General features: G+C 37.4%; 1 protein-coding gene across 3 annotated transcripts in view; it reads right to left on the bottom strand.

The window, feature by feature from the left end:
• LOC139139949 (MAM and LDL-receptor class A domain-containing protein 1-like) overlaps positions 1-20,844 on the bottom strand; it is an 89,424-nt gene that overhangs the window by 22,298 nt on the left and 46,282 nt on the right. For 2 of the 3 annotated variants that reach the window (XM_070708916.1, XM_070708917.1), the window contains 10 exons: positions 19,788-19,884; positions 18,473-18,652; positions 17,995-18,174; positions 16,501-16,754; positions 14,222-14,306; positions 13,648-13,770; positions 12,783-12,932; positions 11,639-11,742; positions 10,970-11,140; positions 9,883-10,132 (listed from right to left, as the gene is read on the bottom strand). In XM_070708916.1, the coding sequence (XP_070565017.1) occupies positions 9,883-10,132; positions 10,970-11,140; positions 11,639-11,742; positions 12,783-12,932; positions 13,648-13,770; positions 14,222-14,306; positions 16,501-16,754; positions 17,995-18,174; positions 18,473-18,652; positions 19,788-19,884 (1,594 nt within the window). Of the gene's footprint in view, positions 1-4,042; positions 4,172-4,832; positions 5,178-7,580; positions 7,722-9,882; positions 10,133-10,969; positions 11,141-11,638; positions 11,743-12,782; positions 12,933-13,647; positions 13,771-14,221; positions 14,307-16,500; positions 16,755-17,994; positions 18,175-18,472; positions 18,653-19,787; positions 19,885-20,844 lie in introns of all 3 variants that reach the window. The other variant, XR_011553913.1, reaches the window with a different exon arrangement.

The raw sequence follows: 20,844 nt of genomic DNA, 5'->3' as shown, positions 1-20,844 counted from the left end.
ATAACAATTTCTGTCAGTGACTCCAATACGAATACGAATACGAATACGAAAACGAATACGAAAACGAATACGAAAATAACTTCAGCATCGTGAATGAGACAACAACATTTCGTTCATGTAAGGAAATCATATAGCAAGTACTTCTTGCGCTGGTGCAAACTCTACGAAATATTATGATATCAAAGATGTTTTCCATGATAGTTTACAAGGTTTCTTGTCTAAATTCGCGGAAATCATCAAGAATAATCTAAAAATACTACACGTAATTATGACTACATTTTGTACGTGTAGAGGTGTTGTTTGCCGTTCCGAACGTATATGTTCTACACGTACGCGACGTATGGGTATCACTGATCAGCTGATGATGGAACGTAATCATTACGTGTAACTAAACTTCTCCATAACGATATGTTACCGGCAGACATGGAGATAATAGCGAGTGAATAGAAATGGCGGTGACTGGTTTAAAAAATTCACAGTGCTGGTAAAAATTCTCACAGGCTTCTTAACGTAGTGGCCGACATCATCGGTGATGTCAGTTTGTGTTTCGATGTTGCGAGGTCACCGCTCAGGTGACTTTAGTGACGGGCTGCTCTGAGCCTCGTCAATCGCTTGTACGCCAGAAAAAGAACGGTCTGCGAGTAGTCATGTCGGAAAAAGCTGGAAAAACTGCGATAGTTTGGTGATTTTTGAGCGGATTTCTGGTAGTGGTAGGCCCTAATAGGCCTAACCATGTTGTCGATGAGTGTTGGCAATTGGTTGGAAAATTTTCGAAATATCGACAAACAAAGTTGCGACAAGCGTGCTGTCGGGCAGAACATTGACGTTCCCATGGCTGTGGTGGTGACGTTAAAGTGAAAACCAGCTGTAAAAGGCAGAAATCCCGTCCGAAAACACACAGCTAGGGACCCAAAGCTAGCCTAACAGTACAAACGAAGTTTTATAGCCCGTGCGCCGCTTCTTTCGGGAATTTTGCTGAGCATAAGACACGATGAAAATCGATGAATTCCTTAGACTAGTAGCGACCATGGAGCTAGAAACTTATAGCTCCACGTAGCGACCAACTCTCTTTTATTATGCGAAAAAAGAAACCGGCGACTCTTTGACGCCGTACAGTCATTCTAATCATGAGCTTGGTTGCTACCGTATACCAGAAAACAACCAACTTAACGTCAAAGGCCTATTGCTGGTACGTACTTTGAGACAGAAAATAACGATATGTTAGCGGTAGACATGGAGTTAATAGCGAGTGCAGAGAAATGAAGGTGACTGGTTTAAAAATTTCACAGTGCTGGCCAAAATTCTCCAGTGTGTGCTCCTGCTAATGTGTCACCATTGTGCCTTGAATCACGACGCGTTTGTAAATTATACTCGGTATATACACTCGCAGAAAACGACGACGTGAAGCATACATCTATATAATTTTGTTGAAAAACTCATGAAACGGCAACTCCGGCGATCTTTTTCTGCTTGGTCGGTCGATACTCTCTGGGTGGCATTTGTTACACGGAGCAGGACCATGTCTGCTTAGTTATGTTAGAATTTGGCGCTTGGCAACGAAAAGCATGCGCGTTTCCAGCGTTCCTTTCGATCTAACTTCCCGTTTATTTTTGAATAATGAGCAGTGTTTGTTTGCGCATATCATGAATATATAAGCGTCCACTAGGTTTACGGATGTCCTCGGGACATGTTTCCCACGATCTTCATACCTTCTCCTTTTTCATTAACATCACTATCTTTCCGATGTTGACCAACCTCTGATAAGTCCACGGATTAGCATAATTAGTTGTGTTGACTAATTAATTACAGCATGTGTGTATGAGAGATATACGTCCTTGTAATGGAGTGTAAAATAATAAAGAGTCACAGAGGCTAGGTTAGGTTATATAAACCATTTATTTTATTTATTCCGATCATTCAGAGCATGAAGAAAGAAGAGAAAATGATAGAGAAAACAGTGTGAAAAACTCAGAACCTATTGGGTCGCCTGTGCTCTTACCTGTGAAATGGAGGGTGGAGGGGGTGGAGGGAGGCAGACAGATGAAATTGCCATATCTTGTTATAAACTGAACCTTGTATAAATCATATAAAAATTTCCTCACTGTGCTGTGTCAGAGCTCAAGATGTACAGTGGAAGGAGTTATTGTGAACACATATGACAAATAGTCCTCTCTCTTTCTGGAGCTTTTTCACCATTGTTCTGATCCATGATTTGAATATTATGTTTAGATAAATACATTACCACATAAAGTTAGAATGTTCCTCAAGACAGATATTCAGACTAGCAAATTTGCACAATTCTTTTTTGATTAACCAAGCAGTGCGGTGGAGGCTCATTTAAAACAGGGCTTGACAATTCCTATCGCCCGACGCCCGGAACAAGTGAAATTTACGTTCAGACAAGTAAAAAATAAAATCTGGTCGCCCGCCGGACAAGCTGTTTGTACAACTTCTGGCGCAATCAACACGAACCTAAGTTGCGATTTGTGCATGTGTCGCCTGATTTGCGTTGTCGTTCACACAAAAATAATATCAATCACTGACTTTTTTTAGATACAATTGTGACATTCTTCTGCGATTCACTTGCCGACTCACAAAATATTGCAATTTTTTGATGATCGATATGAAATTGTTTCATCGTCTAAATTAAAAAAGTCGCTTAAAATTTGGCGTAAACAGCATTTCTTTGTTGTATGCTGACTGCTCTGCCCCAACAAATTAGGTAAAAAATTGCAAAACCCAATCATATTGCTTATCGGCGATCGACCGTGCAGTACTTCAAAATCATTTATGCGGCCTCGCGAGGTAGACGAACATTGTTGGCAGATAGTTTGTGGAGTGATCGCTGTAAATATGAGTATTTTACGGTAATATTTCCACTAACTCAAACAAGGCATTGTGCATTTTCGCGAGCCAGAGCGTAATTTCCGCTCCGCAGACCTACGCAAAAATCAAGCAAAGCTGTTGCCGTAAAGAGGCGCGTAGTTTACGACGATGGGCATTGTGTAACTCTGAGAAACGACGTTGTGATGATTTACGACGGCACAACGAGGGCCAGCGTGCTGATGATGAGTTGATGTGATGATTAGAACGATGTTTCTGACAAAAGATCTAAACATAAGCTGATAAGCGTTATGATGAGGAAAAACGCCGTAGATGTTATCTCCCGAAATGGAAAGCACAGTGGCCTTGGTTGAAATATGACGGTTCCAAAATGTTCTGTACGTCGTGTCTCAAATACCCCACCATTGCCAAACCATGGAGGTAGGAAGAGACTACCTCCATGGCCAAACCAAGCGAAATGCTTTTCTTGACGGATGCGACATGTTTTGCGTTGAATCGATAAGGTCTCACGAGTTTAGTCAACCGCTTGGACTGTTTGGCGCATCGCAGATGAGATCTTGACGGGGACAATAATTGTGGAAATTCTGTGGGTCCCGCTGAGCCCGATACGGTTTCACTTGCCAACACCCCTATCGCATGCACTCGCAATGCGTGAACTGAATGACGACGACCAGCGACAGACACTGACCAATTTTTTTACGACGGCATTTAGGCCTATGCTTGCCAAACACGGGCAGCTGATGTATGATATGTACCTTCAAATTCAATGTTCTGTTAGCCTTGTGTACAGGTCTGTGTATTCCTGGTGTAATCGGCCTCTTGTGGGTGGAGGTTGTATAAAGCCGGGAACACACAGACCGTACGCAGGCCTACTTCAATGTAACCTTTGAGAAAAATCGGCATCAACATCGGCGAAAATTACCAAAATAAGAAAGCCCTGAAAGCCACTACGGAATTTGTCGCAAGTATTTTGGTCTTGATTATTACAAATGGAGGATAAGTAAAATTTTTGAGAGGACAAGTGAAATTGAAAATCCACTTGTCCGATGGACAAGTGAACTGGAAAAAAAATTGTCAAGCCCTGTAAAACTCTTAGAATACGAAAAATTTACAGCGTTCTAAGTTTTTTAAAATCGGAATATAATTTTGTATAGATTTAATTTGGCCATTAATGAAATGTTCTTCTACATTAACTTACGACACTTATTTTCATCAGATCCATCAGTACAGTCTTTTTTATAATCACATCGCTGGTGAATTGGTATGCAGCGTCTGTCTGTAGTACACTGGAATTCTGTGGCAGAATCACAGGGCCGCTCATAGGAGGCTGTGAATACAAATAAAATATTGTGATCAAGTGTAGAACTTTTTTGAAGTGTTTTGCTTTTAATATGTACTGACATAGATATTACTTTAATGAGGACTTCAAATGTGGTCACAGAATCAATGTAGACTGATTATCTCCAGTAGTATTATTCCATATATATATATATATATATATATATATATATATATATATATATATATATATATATATTTGCCATTCTAAGAGATAGTCAGGTAATCCCTAGAGACTATACACCAAATCTGAACATTTTCTGTGCATCAATTTGGTGACAAAAGTCAAGTTAGTGGGGAACATCAATAGTGTTGATCGTGATTTCAGGTTTGTTACTAAATATAGCTGCACGTATGCGACTTCAGACAACGCTGCCTGAAATTCGGACAAATGGTATTGTTGTATGCGCAACTGTTGTTGAAAGCTTGTAGTTTGAACCATAAATTCATACGAATTAACACTAGCAGGTTTTATTTTCATTGTTTATGCAGAAAATATTTATTTATATTAATGAGAGAAACAGTGACGTCATTTGCGATCAGCGCTACAGACAGATGCTGATAAACATTCCACCTATCTGACAAGCAGCAAATCACTGACATTTGAGTTGGAAAATTAGTTAGAGACACATGATAAAACTTAAACTTACTGTCACCACAATTGATGAATCTAAAGTCATCAAGTGCAATATTTCCATAGCTACTTGTGCCACGTACTCCTTCAATGATCAATGAAAACTCTTCCCATTGGCCGATGGTAACAACAGCTTTCTGCCACAGGTTACCTTGGTTACCGACCTTTGTCCAGAGATTCTTGGATTGGTGGTTTCCATATTTCACTATGATGGACAGTGATCCCACGGTGGTGCCAAACTGGTGGTACCAGAATTCTAGCTTGCAGTTGGGACTACTGTGCTGGTAGGCCAAAGTGCGCAAGTGGGCCTTGAACCCTTTGTAGGTGTATCGCGTGTTCGTCATCAGATACATATAATGACCTGCAGAACAAATATATATGACTTAGAATAGCACTTCCTAAGATTTTAGGGTGCAAGATATTAAGATATAACTGCTCTACAAAAATGGTAAAGCAACTGATGTCATTTGGAGACCATGCTAGCTGATAACAAAGGCCAAAGCAGGTGTCATGGCATAGTGATATTAGTCTAGAGTGAAAATATGGTGACATGCAATTGACAGTTCCACTGCACTTGTCACCAATCAGTAAAAATTCCATTGTACATTTAGATGTACATATAAGTATATGAGTTTTCAGGTCAAAATGGACTCGCAGGTGGTTAGCATATCTTACACTCTCAACAAGCTTAAGTTGATTTAAAATGGAGGCAAGGACACCTTCCTAATCCTAAATGAAAGAGATATTCGACAAATTAATACCATAAGCCACAGTCCCTCTATCCACCGGTCTGGAAACGCCTATTGTAAAAGGTGTCAATCACCTAGACCGCACAGCCGAACCGCGATACGAGGGCCAGTCACGTGATAATGCGTAGCTTGGGTTTGTCCTGCATGCCATAGTCCCCGATTGTGTGTACGCTTTTCTCGAATTTTGGCTGTTTTTGGCGCTCTATTAAGTGTTCTCTGCGTCTATCTACGACACGAAGACAGAAATTATCATATCCTGAAACCGGTGTGTGTTTTTCGTGATCCTTATCCCATCGTAATGATGATAGTGTGCGATAATTTCTGGGGTTGACCGCTGCGAGTGTGTTGACGTACGTAGCACAAGCAACGGCTGGAATCACACCGGAAAATTTGTGGTCCCTTGCTCTTGCAATGCTAGTATTCAGTGCCTCCAAATATGATCTAAATATGTTTTCTGTGTAATATTCTGTGAAATCATGTCTGTTAACTGAACAGAATAGGAAAGACAACTGCAGAAATGCATGTAGATTTTAGTTGTGTGGTCGCACATTTTCCCATGTAGCGTCAATATGGCGAACTCTCGATACGTACGCTCGCTCAGGCACGGCTGGAAACACACCGGAAAATTTGCCGTCCCTTTCTCTTGCAATGCTAGTAGTCAGTGCCTCCAAATATGATCTAAATATGTTTTCTGTGTAATATTCTGTGAAATTATGTCTGTTAACTGAGCAGAATAGGAACGACAACTGCTGAGAAATGCACGTAGATTTTATTCGCATATTTTCCCATGTATAGCGTCAATATGGCGAACTCTCGATACGTACGCTCGCGCTCAGGCACAGTAAATACCTTTTACAAAATGCTATCATGTCAACACAATAACAAGTTTGGTAATGAACTACTCAGCTGTCGATGTTAATATTCAGCTGATTTTGCCTGTCTTCTTGATTTCGGGCGATAGTCCATGACACTTGCGAACAGTGCGTGGCCATTTTGTTTTTCGATTGTGATCATAATGCAACCATAATGTGTGGTCCCTTTCAAGCTTTATCTAGAGGGGCAACGTTACCAATTTAATGAAAAAATAATTGTTTAGTGTTTCTAAAGGGAACAAGTTGTAATGTTTTGTGATATTCTGAAAATAACAACCCACAAACGTCATGTTTTTGAACGATCACATTGCGGCTGTCATAGGATCGTGGGGGTAGCGACATCGATATAACGGCCAGTTGAACACTGTCAGTGTCCTTTGTTTAAGGTGTGAATCGTGTGTTTGTTCATATCACGGAGTGTCACAAAGAAACCAGCCACGTTTCCAGACCGGTGGATAGAGGGACTGTGCATAAGCTAACTCAATCATCACCTGGTAATATCTTGCTTGAATTCACTAGTATCCAAAAAATTAAAACCGACAAAATATGAACAGTGGCCCATATTTCTTCCTGTATTGGTGACATTTTCCTACAAGCTTTGAAACCACATCATTGATGAAAAAGAAAGACTTACAAAATTGCGGAGAACTTTGTATTTTATTCTGTAGAATTAAAGGGACAAAGTCGGCCATTTTTCATGACGAAAGATACTGAATAAATGTGACCATGCATACATTCAACCCCGGTTTTAGACACAATAAACAAAATCATCACAAAAATGAATTAATGGTCATGACCATTAATTCATTTTCGCGATGGTTTCATTGATCATGTCTAAAACCAGGGTCGAATATATGCATGGTCACCCATTCATTCAGTATCTTTCAATACATCAAACAATATAAGAAGTGTCTTGTATCAAACAAAATTCATGAAAAATGGCCAATTTTGTCCCTTTAATGTTGACTTTTGTGTGAAGCTCTGAAATGAAAGGGGATATAAATTAGTTGGTTGTACAATAATGTGTAGAATTTTGTTTCCTAGAAACAGGATTTCTTTTCGTAATGACGTTCATCACAACTTTTTGGCAAGATCCAGTATAAACTCCGCAAAATATCCACTGTACATTGACTAATTATTTACCTTGAGCAGTTTTCAGTGTGTGGTCTGCTGTTGGACCTGTGTTTGTTGACCAGGATGGTCCCTGTCCCATGGTCCAATTGAAATTATCACCCAGAGAGTTTTGCCATCCACACTGACCAGATTCAAAGTTACATGCAGTCCCTGGCGAGAAAAGGGAAAAAGTCAATGCATGATAGAAATATAGAATATTGATAGTGAACTATAATAGTTCTTGAAAGTGAATTCACAAGTAAAAGTGAACCATCTTTATGAATTTGAATTGAGAAAAACCATTTTAATTAAGATCCTCAAGGCTGGAAAAAAGATAAGTAGCCGAACTTTAGTTTCTATTTGGCAATGCCTTCTTGTCAACATCTTAATTACCAGCTAAATAACTAACTAATCCATTATTTATGTTAAGAGATGTAAAAACCTACAGTTCTAACAATTAAAACAACCAGCCTGTGAGCCAAACTAGCCTGTGAGCTTGGGCTAATGAATATGCTCACCCTTGAATCTATGAGAGCATTGGATACTTGATACTTAAAAAGTGTAAACAAGAAAGCAAAATGCAAATTCAGACTTGTGTGAAAGTAGACATTTCCTACAATCAGTTCAGTATAAACTAAAAATATGACGAGTACCATATATTTTCTGGTAAATCTAAATGCTGAAAACGTTTTCTTCAGTCAAGTTTTGATCTTATGCAAAATTTAATGCCAATATTCATCAACCGATGAAGATTTATAGATTTAAATTTCCAAGCAAGTGTGACAGATATGTTCTTTAGCATGTTATTACTGAAAGTAAGGTGCCCTGGCTTATTAAATTTTACAGCTTGGTTGACACTTACCTCTGATGCAAAAAGGAGCGATTTTGCAGACCTGTATGCAAGCATTTTACCAAAAGCGGAAGATCACATGCAGCTGAATAGCAAGCAAGTAATTGCGTTGTAGTGACAATACATGCTACTACTTTCTGGGTCGTGTACTTCTGTGCTTTGCTGATGCTGGCATTACGCAATGCAATGTTATGAGAGGAAGAACATGAACATCTCAAGTGGATACGCAGAACAGCTGATGTGAAGAGTAATATTAATTTCAATACAATCAAGGCAAAGAATGAATGTTCAATGTGCAAGTGTGGAAAAATACTTCTACATGCAAAGATACAACAAATTATTCACAACACTTTCCTTAACAAAATATGATTCAATGAAGTTTTGCCAAAATCTACAACATGGATCAGAATTTATGAAATATCAATTCACAGCACATGCTTAAACTTATCTTAGTTATATGAAATTAAGATTTTAAAACTCCAGTTATTATCTTCTCATAGAGGACTGGTTTCCGGTTGGATGGGTGTTGACAAGACATTAAAAGTTATTCACAAAGTGATAGTATAGCTACTGATAACAATGCATGCATTAACCCTAATTACACCTAATCAGCATTAATGGTGAGCAATGCCAAAAACTGGACAATGCTACTAAGTAAACATGTCAGGATCTTTGTAACTGTAACAAATGACTCTGAACCTGCATTTTGAGATTATTTCTCCACTATTTTTGTGTTTCTTGACTTTATCAAGTACGTGAACAGTGCCAAAAGTGATCCAGTGCGGTATTTATTTCTATGGTTTGGCTATGGAGCCTGGTAGAAAGAGGATTAATTGTTGTTACTATCATCAGCATAATTAAGCACAAAATGTGCAAAGCAATGCAATTCTTTTGAATGCTAACTCTTTGCATGTAAGGTGAAAATTGTCAAAGTTGACGTGTGTGGCACCTGTCAGCACATCTTCTTGTCTCTTGAGTAAATGTTGATGATTTTGTCTTGAGTTACAAGTCAAGTACTGACAAAGTCAATAACACATTGGGTGTTGCAAATGCATTTTGTTTTACTTTATACCAGATGTACAGTGTAAGACAACAACAAAGATATAAAATCAAACCCTACACTCTGAGACAATGATTCAAAGATGTGTACGGTATACATGTGCATACAGAGGTTCCACATAGATAAAGGGATGGGGAATTCAAAATCAAAATTGGTAGAAATAAGTGTAAAACATAATAGCTGAGAATGACGTATACATAAACAGTAGCTGGGAGTTAGAAATTTTATTTTAATCAGGGGACAAAAAGACAAAACACACAAACATTTTCACTACTACATGTATACAACACCATACTCAAACTGCTTCCTCCAAGTGCAGACTGAGTTTTGTCTGAACGGCAAGCTCAAATCAGAAACTTCCATATCTGTGATTACTCTCAATACAAAATTCTTTGCATCAAGAGAATTTAATTGGTACATACCACAATCACTTTCATCTGTGCCGTCATCACAGTCCTTGATGAAGTTACAACGTTGCCATCCGGAGAAACAAGTCTTGCCTGCATCACATTGGAACTTTGTTGGATCATCATCGCAGGTATCGTGCGGGGGAATGTATGCATCGTCTTCACCTGGGATAGAGCCACCAGCAAGGCACTGATCATTGAATGTGACGTCGTCGATGGCAATATCACCACGGAAACTGCTGCCAACCATTCCCTCGATCACAACCTGTTACAAAAAATACAAATACAGCATCAGTTTCTAATGTTGTACTTCACAAAATGGTTCTTAAGTGGATTAAGGTAGTATTCACCTCGAAAGTGAAAGACTTAGACTTTCGCTCAAATTTTCCTCCAGGAAATTTTAAACCATTCTGTCTTATCAAGAATGACAGTCAGGGGTCATCATGCAAATTTCGGTACCAGAGAAACAAATTACCTCAAATTTACTGATATTTGAAATTCGAAATGTGGTAACTCTATGGGAAAAAATAATACATCCAATTTTTATCAAAATCAGATGTTTAAATTTTACTACTAAAAGAGCTTCAGAGAAAAGAATTGTAAAAGTTTAAGAGTTTGAATACCTGTCGCCAAGGTGCAAAGAATTTCTACCTTAAATCAAGAACAGCAAACTTATGGAAAATAACAACAAAACATAAAGACAGGAAACTTTGAAAAGCTACTTGCACGAGCAAAACAGCACCTGCTAAAATAATTGTCTACTGTACTAACTCTCTGGTACACCCAGTCTCTGATCTCTACAAACCAAAAATCAAGAATTACGTCAACTCATCCACTGGGCAGGTGACTGTAAGATTTTACCTCTCTTGTCAAAAATTGACCTGGCCTGGGAAGATTCTCTCCTTATGGTTTTTTTTTTAGACTGCAAAATATTAAAGATTGTGTGGATACAATTTGTAATTTTATGATTGAAATGCTGGTCAGTGGTATAGTTATGGAAAAAAATTAGATTTAACACTGTACAATATGGTGTAAAAAATTTCATCACTAAAAAGGGCAAGACAAAGCTGTGTAATTTGCAAAAACTTAAAAAAAAACTGACCTTGAAATCCTGGCCTCCAGAGTCAAGTACTTCGTCCAGGAAATACCAGAAATTACCTTGGTCACCTGTGATGTTCTTTACAACCTGAAAGTTGTCGTTGTCATAAGTTGTTCTGATGAGGATGGACAGTGACCCAATATCTGTCCCCATCATGTGATACCATAGCTTAATCTACAAAAAAAATCAGAGAATAAAAAGTTCATATCACTATTCAACGATAGGGAGATGTGGTGTGTGCTTTCAGTATTTGCTGATTTTTCTGTCGAAGTGCAAGTATTATTGTATGGGTTTTCAGAAAGTAACGGGGATAAAAAGATAATCAGGAGAACTGTGTTCTTGTGATGACTTATTTTGAACTCCCCCACCCAATTTCCTAGTAAACAGGTCCACAATCACCATTGATAGCAATTGGTTTGGGCCGAACCATGGGGTGAAAGGGTTAATGATGTTATGTCTAACATTCAAAATTGCATGGAAGCTTAAGAGTTCTGTTGTTTTTTGATGTTTTTTATCGGCAATCATAATGACAATCTTTACCGTTCCAACATCTCTCTGTATCTCTCTCTGTCTGTCTCTGTCTCTCTGTCTCTGTCTCTGTCTCTCTCTCTGTCTCTCTCTCTCTCTCTGCAACAGTCAGAAATGAGTCATAATGCAAAAATACCAGCCTACCCTGCAGTTGCTACTGCTTGTAGTTCCTTTGATGGTGGTACTAGCAATGCGGGCAACGTGAGCTGGCCTACGTGGGGAGGATGTCTCTATGTATGCGTAATGACCTGAATAAAAAAGGTAGTAATACACAAATTTGGACTGTAGGTTTGTTAGTAAATGTATAATTGTGGGTGTAATTGAGTGTATGTGCATCGACCATTATTTACAAAAAATTGAATAAACTTAAGTTTGTCTTTTTTATCTTGTGCTTTGTGGTTCTCTAGTAGTCTGATTTTTATGGCTTTCTAGTCCACATTCAATTTGATAGTCTATGTAGCCATGCACCCTCCAATCTTTTAGCTTGTTCCAAAAGGCTTCAAAACCTAGAGTAAACCATTGGGACACTCATTCAATTTCCATGTTAATGATAGAACTGATGTCCATTTCACCAATTTTTCCTTTCAAGTCAGAAATTTTGGTCAACATTTTGATTTTACATTTTTGCACATTTTCTTTCAAGAAAATCATTCTTATTGCCATTATGTCTACAAGGTGACCATGGATTTTACATACTTGTACTCGATTTGAAAATTTCACAACCATAGGCTAAAAGTTCCCACTTCTAGGATGTACTGTGATTAATTTGCAGGACAAAATCAAGTCGTTTGGTTCATTTTGTTTCATGTCATGTCTTTGAAATTTTCTTGATATCATTCTGCTTAGAATTCTGACTTTGTCCTTCAATGTATGTCAGAAATGCGTCAAACTTACATGTGTATGCTTTATAGAGGATAAAACATCTGGAACAAACTATAATCTAAATCATAAAATTGTTTTACATAACATTTTCAAGCAGGCTGGATGATGATCGGACAAACGCTTTCCCCTTCTGCCTTTGTAAAAAGGAGGCTAGAGAGTAAAAAAAGTCTGGACTTCCAGGAAAAAAGGAGTGGATATTCTGCTAAATCTTGGAATGCCAAATAATGCAGAAAACATCACAATCCTGCTTAACCCTTTCCTCAAATCAAATGGTGAATCCTTCAGTCAGCAAAATGCCACATTAAAATGACTACTGAAGAAAAACAAAGTTATAGCCATTTTGTTGAGACAACAATTTCATTTTAAAATAGTTTTAAAGGTATATGAGTTTACTACGATTTTTCACCTTTTTCACTTCTTGTGGTGTGGTCAGTGTCTGGCCCAGTACCAACTGATGTTGTTGTTCCTTTAAACAGTGTCCAGTCAAAAACATCAGTCAGCTCTTGTTTCCAAGAGCAGAAGTCAAGTTCAAAGTTACACCGACCTGCCAAAGTATCTGCAACAAAGATACAAAAATATGTACACTTAACAATATTACTCTCTGTTTGGTGATGATAACTTACATATGGGAAGAAAATTGCTAATGGCATCATTTTAAAAGTTCTGTATTCCTCTAGAAGTCATATGCATGGCATTGGTCAGAACTGTAACAATTGCATGAATGATGAAATAATCTTTGAAAACAAATACTTCACACCTCTCTTACAGACAGGAGCCAGAGTGATATCATAATTTGATATTTTCTAGATTTATGCTTGTGAGTGAATGACCAGCTTTAGATGTTGCTACCAAACAGTAAACCTCACAGCAAAGAGTACTATTACTTTTTAAGTTGATTTTTATTCACATGCATGATTGATAATATCGATTACTTCATGGTTGATCTTCATACCTGTATTATAATCATTAAAATTAGCAACCTTCTCCCTTTTTAAGAATCTTTGCTAAAGATAAATGTATAAAAGTTTTAAACAGAAATATGCAATGTTTGTGATTGGAAACATGAAAATGATCAGACTTCTCATTGGAAACTCAATGAGATTTACACTTTGTTGCTAAAACCTCATCTGGGATGTTTGCCTGTGTCATTATTAATGTACCCTTTGTTGCCCTGCTGTCTTGTGTCATTGGCAGTTCTAACACAATAAGTTTATAGTTGGGTTATTCCATTGAAGAAGAGAGGGTAGATGACATTCAAAGTGAATACTCACTGCAGTGGTCCTCATCGGTGAAGTCCATACAATCATCAACAAAATTACACACTTTGGATTTATCAATGCAGTACTTATTAGCACAACGGAACTCCGATGTCAGACAGTCAGCACCAGTGATCACTGAAAATGTTAACAGGAAGGGTCAGAGTTCATGACGAAACTTTGCAGCCACCATGATTGGTCAAGAATTGCTTGCATGACCAATGCATTTTCCTAACATTAAACCAAGGCCTTGTCTTGTATATGAGTATAGCATAAGTTAATCTGATTCCAATTTTTTTGAAAATTAAAGTCTGAAATATTTCACTGAATATGACATCAGGTTGACTCATTGCATCTCTATTCCTGTTATGTATCAATTATCAGCTTTAGTAATAACTGTTTCACAATACCGTATTTTACAAGTTGTTTAACTCCAATTTCAGATTGAAGTTTCAAAAACAAATTCGTGAAAATACATTCACTCTCACATTGAAGTGAATTTGACGAAAATTTGACAGAGGTTGTGTCAAACGTACGTGTTGACAATCGCTGTGGCAACACTGGACAATGTCATTCAACATGTGCCTACCTGGTGGTGCACAGTCAACAAACTTAACATCATCAATGCACTCGTCTCCTTGATAGTTCGACCCCCTGGTTGCTTGTATGACTACCTGAATTGGGAAACGAATATCAAGTTAGAAATACAGTCTGTTGTATTTAAGATGGCATTGCATTTTACCTAGTACACACTTTTTATCAAATTAATATGAAGCATGAAAGTAAAGTCCCCTAATACTACACAATTTTCAAAAAGCAGAGAATCTGAAATTTAGTGTGGTAGCTGGTGTTTACTCGAAGAATGAAGGGGTACATATTTTGGGCAGGCAACCTCAATTCTGGTGATGATAGCAAAATTAATTTCACTCAAAAGACTTCCAACTTAATGAATAATTTGAATCTAGAGATTATGTAGGAAAAACTAATTTTGTTTTGCATAATCTAGACTCTCATTCTACCAAGGCAGGAATCGAAAGACTGATATTTACAAAAGTGATTAAAATTATGATGAGCAAAGTTGAAAAATGTAAGAATTTACATTCATGAACAAAATTACCCTTTTATTGTATACTACTCCAAGAATGAAATGTGAAACTTTCACACAATTTGTCAGACATGGTTTAGAATTGAGTTATGTTCTTTTGAATTATTCAAAGCAGGTGAACGCAAGAAATCAGGTAATTTGCATACATTTGCATAAATTCGTACTTCTTTCTTTCTCAGATCACCTAACTTCAAACTTGATGTCATGCAAAAATATTCAACCTACCGATATATTTATATTGCATAAACAAAATTACTGACAAAACAAGTCATCGTTGATGACACAGTCCCCACTTGTTAATGGGTACTTTGATTACAGGTCCTCAGAGAGGATAAAGTCCTCTTCATTAGGTCTGTGATAAAAATACTTTTGAATAAAATTGCTTGATACATGTCTGAGTTGTAGTTCAGGACATGAAAAAATCGTAATAAAATGGCCACACGGTGGCCGTATTGGATCGTATCACAAAACAAATCAATGTGCATGTGCATGACACAGGTCAATGTCCTTTTACCAAGTTTGAATAAAATCAGTTGAGTTATGCCTGAGTTATGGCTCTGTACATGAAAAAATCGTAACAAAATGGCCGCACAGCGGCCATATTGGATCGTATCACAAAACAAATTGATATGTATAGCTATGACATTGGTCAATCTCCTTGTACCAACTTTGAATAAAATCTGTTGAAACGTGCCTGAGTAATGGCTCTGTACATGAAAAAATCGTAACAAAATGGCCGCACGGCGGCCATATTGGATCGTATCACAAAAAAAATTGACGTGCATATCTATGACATTGGTCAATGTCCTTGTACCAACTTTGAATAAAATCAGTTGAAACATGCCTGAGTTATGGCTTTGTACATGAAAAAATCGTAATAAAATGGCCGCCTGGCAGCCATATTGGATCGTATCACAAAACAAATCGACGTGCATCTGTATGACATATGAAGTAATCCTTGTACCAAGTTTGAATGAAATCACTTCAGGCATCTCTGAGATATCTGCGTGAACGGACGGACGCACGGACGGACGGACGCACGCACGCACACACGCACGGACATGACCAAACCTATAAGTCCCCCCGGACGGTGTCCGTGGGGACTAATTATATGAATCTTTGTCAAAGAGTGATATTGGGCCAAAAAGCACACAGTAAATGTGAAATGCCTTTCAGAGAAAAAAGATGAAAAATCACCTAATTAAATATATTGGCATTCTTTTATATTCAATATATTAACAAAAAGCCAACTACAAGAAGGAGCAAAAGATTTTCTTAGTTTATAAAAATCTTGCACCTGGCCCAGAGATGGCTCTCTTGGCCTGAGTGCCATGGTGAACCAAGCCAGACTCAAAGGAAGATATAAAGATGTGCTATATCCGTTCATTCTTTGAACATGTTTATGATGCCAAACAATATGACTAACATTTCAATCAATACAAAATTACAATAATGATGTAAAAAAAACAGCAAGTATGTCACTTGAGGCGTATATTTAGAAGTAAGTGTCATGCCTCATGAAGTTTCGTGCTGTCTTGACCACGTTATTGATTTCATCACTGCTAATTTTTATTACTATTTTACAACTGTTTCATAACACAGAGCACAATAAATGTTCACAAATTCTAGCCAACCTTGCTTTATTTATTTCACATCAACACTTTACCCTTGTCAAACTTCTGAGATGAGAGTAACTTGCATCGGAGTAGTTGCATAAATGGAAAGAAATTATGTTTCCATGAGTATGTTTTGATTTGTATTACCTTAAATGCTTGTCCTGAGCCGATGTAAACCTGCCCCTTCTTCCATTCATCTCCTTGTACACCACTGAGACTGAACCTGGTGCTGTTGTCGTTGTCAAAGACGGTCAAAACTTGCATCGAGCCCACATTGGTACCACCCATGTGATAATAGAATTCAAGATGACAACCTGGTCCAGTTCGACCAATCGTTGGGGTTTTGAAGAGGGCTGTTTCACGATACTGACCGGGGGAATTATCGGCAAATAGGTAATATCCTGGAAGAAGAGAACAGCATTGGGAAACTACGTCAAATAAATTTTCTGAGAAGATGGCTAATAACAGTTAAGTTCACGGTGCCATGAATGAGTCTAAATTGATTGAACTTTGTCCAAATTTAAAAGTAAGGTGACTGTCAAGGCTACAGCAATACACATCTGACATGATTGTTGTACTTAATTTTGGAGTAAAATTCAAATATGATACTGAAAAACTAGATTAATGGTTCTTAGAATGTTACATGTAAGGCGAGCATAATTACGGTATAATACCGTTAGATAGAAAAGTATTTTTCATCCTGATCATAAATTTATGATACTCAGTGAGTAAAATCTATCAATATTAAAAATACAAACATTGACATGTACGTTAAGTTAATTTTGACACTCTATAAAAGTCTATATCACTATCATATCAACAAATATCATATTAAGTCTTTTTTTGCTGAAAATGTACTTATATATCAAAAGTATTGTGTATCACATTGGATTAGAGAGTGTAAGGGCATGATGAATATGCATGATTGCATACCATACATGGTATTAGATCCAACATGCCACCAACAATATGGATATGCATATGCATGATTGCATACCATATATGGTATTAGATGCAACAATTGCCACCAACAATATGGATATGCATATACATGATTGCATACCATATATGGTACTAGATGCAACATGCCACAAACAATATGAATATGCATATACATGATTGCATACTATATATGGTATTATATGTAACATGCCACCAACAATATGAAGTTACTTGCCATTACCAGCCATACGGCAAAAGCTTTAGGTAGAATGTGCTTTGGGGACAGAAATTCAGACTCAAAAACTGTAATAATATTCTTTTAGCTTACCCCTTGGTAGGCCATTGGGGCTAATTTTGACGATGATGGAGTAAATAAAGATTTTACTGGCTTAGTTTGTGCAAATCGGGAATTTTATTTTCCCTATACAGAGACAATGTAACACTGGGCTGGTGGCCACTTTGAATTTCAAATATCCATGAATACTTGGAAATTTGTTTCTCTAGTACAAATTGTTGAATGATGACCCCTAATTCTTATCCTTGATTTTGAAAGAGAATGGTTGAAAGTTTGCTTGAGAAAAGTTTAAGCAAATTTGAAGCCTTCCATTTTTGAGATGTGTGCCATCTTAACAATTTGCCATAATGTGACAAAAACTTCAGAGGATCCAGACACTATGAACCTGCATATCCCCTACTCACCATCTCCTGAGTTTGATGTGTGATCAACAGGTGGTCGGAAATCACCAATTTGCCTTGTCTTTCCCTGTTGCCTATCCCACTTGAACTTGGGAATAGCCGGGGCTCTGCGTCTCCTGCTACTGGGCACATAGACTCCTTCCCAACCACAGACACCATTTTCAAAGTCACAACTTGTAGACACTTTGAGATGGGAAGAGAAGACAGTTAACATATGCACTGTGTTAAATTGTACTTCCTGATCAATCGATCAATGGCGCTTGTCCAAAACATAATGATAGGGAATGTGTTTTGTTGTCAAAGATACAATTTATCAATCTTTGGCTACGAAGGTGTTTACATTGATATGATCCCGCCTGACAAAAGTATTGAGCATGTTTATAAACAGACAGTAAATGCTTTATTGTTTGTGTTTGCTGATTGCAAAAAAAAATTACCACAGTCCATCAAACAGATATGTACCAAATGTATTAAAACTTACTACATCTTGCTGTCTCTTCTTCACCATCAGAGCAATCACTGCGGAAGTTACAGATCAGCTCAGCGGCAATGCATCTGTTGTCGGCACTACAGTAGAATTCGGTTGGACCACAGGATGGATGTGGCGTTGGGGATGGAGGCACTGGTGGTGGAGTTGTCGGAGGGGCAGCTGGTAGGTTACCTGTCATCAAAAAGTGATAGTTTGAAACACATGAAAGTGCATGAATACCCACTGAGCCAGTGAAATGAATGACAAATAATAAAACTGGTTGTATATTAACTGGTAAACTATGAATTATTTTCCAGAAAACATGGCAGGAGCATTACACCAAGTGAAAGAGCAAAATTTTATGAGATTGCTGCATTTTGTATTTTGGAACTTGCTGTAATTGATATTGATATCATAGTACCCGGTATATCCAACGTCCATGTCTCATTTCAAGTGAAGAGCAAGCATGCTGGCATAAATGTTTCCGATGTAGGATATGGAATTATATGTCAATAAACTGTCATGTTGTAATGCCTTGGAGCTTTTAGTGTTGATAATGGCAGAAATAATATATTAACAAATATAAGAGTGACTGTGGTTCATGAAAAATACGCTAAAAAGCTTTACCAGAAAAGAGAAAATATGACACCAAGTGTGAGCAAAAGTAGTTCCAAGATTGTAAACAGTCATCAATTAAGGCAAAGAAATAGTCAACAGAAGTGTTTTTTGTATTTTCACAGCAGTATAAACGTGCACAGTAAGGCTCCACTAACAATGATGCCTTAAGCAATAAAGCACACCCAGCGATGGTATTATATACCATGAGATTCTGACCAGTTCATGACATATGCACGACCGATAGCGAGTGCATATATAAAGTGAACTGGTCAAAATTGAGTGGTATACTGTCGCTGGGTGTGATTTATTGCTATTATATCATAACAGTATATTGAAATTCTGGTCTGGAACGTCAAAAACGGATTTTTGCTCAAGCCGAAAGCTCGCGCTAATGATAGCTGTGGTATATTGCAAATATACCACGGTTCTTTTTGCGTCTCGACCAATCAGATCACTGTATTTGCGCTGTCAATATACTGGTATGATATAATACATGTCATGCAATTTCTTTGCAGTAAACTTATTAAAATATGGACATTTAGTTGAAAACTGTAAATGCTATCTATTAATGGACAATGTGTCTTAATTAGTTTCTGCAGCAATGAATAACTCTCGACCACACTTAGACCATACACTGGTATGTTATTCCGTTTTTGTATTGGAGAGCTGATTTATCCTGACAGTGATATCTACATCTCTCTCTACTCACCCCCTGTTGTTCTAGGTCTGCAGTCCGGTGTCAAAGTGATATCATCAATGGCTATATCACCATAGTAATAGTCTCCTGCTGTTGCCTCGATAACAATCTGTATAATCAAGGTCAAATATTTCATCAATCGGAATTAGAGACTTTCTCAGATTCAACCAAAAAATTTAATGACTTGCTCTATACTGCATGGGCTTACATGTAATCTGCAAACAAATCAATATGTTAAATATGATTGATTATTAAAATTTAACTGTACAAGACTTGCAATATTTGTTCTGCTCTTCAGAAATGAAGGTTGCTGGGAAAATATATTTCCACTCTAACAATTTTACGACACTTTTCTGGTCTGCTGCTCATGGCGACTCATTTTGAAGCCTGTAGAGTAAATCATCTTGTTGTGTGAAAATAAAAAATTAAAAAGTAAAAACGTTGAAAAAAAAAAGCTATTTAATTCAGAGAAAGCATATTTTCACAAAGTCCTGTAGAGCAAATCGTCTTGTGTGAAAATCAAAAAAGTGAAAACGTTGAAAAACACACTAGTCAGCTATTGAATTCAGAGAACTCACATTTTCATAAAATATGGTTCCAGAATGTCCATTTGACCGCTGTTCTAAATGTTAATGTGTACTGTCAATCATGATTACTCAAATTCAAATCTTGATCGATCGATCTTGATCCCTGCTGAGCACAACTAACAAAGCTTACTGACTTAATCACTAAAATCACCGTTATGTACCTAAACATACGCATACACAGCAACATACAACACGATAAGACATGTAATGAACGTGCAAGAAACGTGTGATTGGTGGTCTTGAAAAGAAATGTTTTGTATGTGGTCCTGTTAAAGTTATGAACATTGAGAGTCTTAACACGTCATTTGGAAGGCATAAGAATTTCATTTCTTCCTTCAGGCATCGAAACTGAATCTTTTCTCTCATATTTTGATGAATTGCCTTTGGCATTGTGACTGTTTTGATCATTGTTTATATCAGTTGATTCAATTCAGTCGAACTGATTCGACTTGAAATTTCACTGTTGATTACTTCGTGACCAT

This window comes from Ptychodera flava, chromosome 9, assembly GCF_041260155.1.
Source record: "Ptychodera flava strain L36383 chromosome 9, AS_Pfla_20210202, whole genome shotgun sequence".
NCBI classification, from domain to species: Eukaryota; Metazoa; Hemichordata; class Enteropneusta; family Ptychoderidae; genus Ptychodera; species Ptychodera flava.
This window is presented reverse-complemented; position numbering and strand designations above follow the sequence as displayed.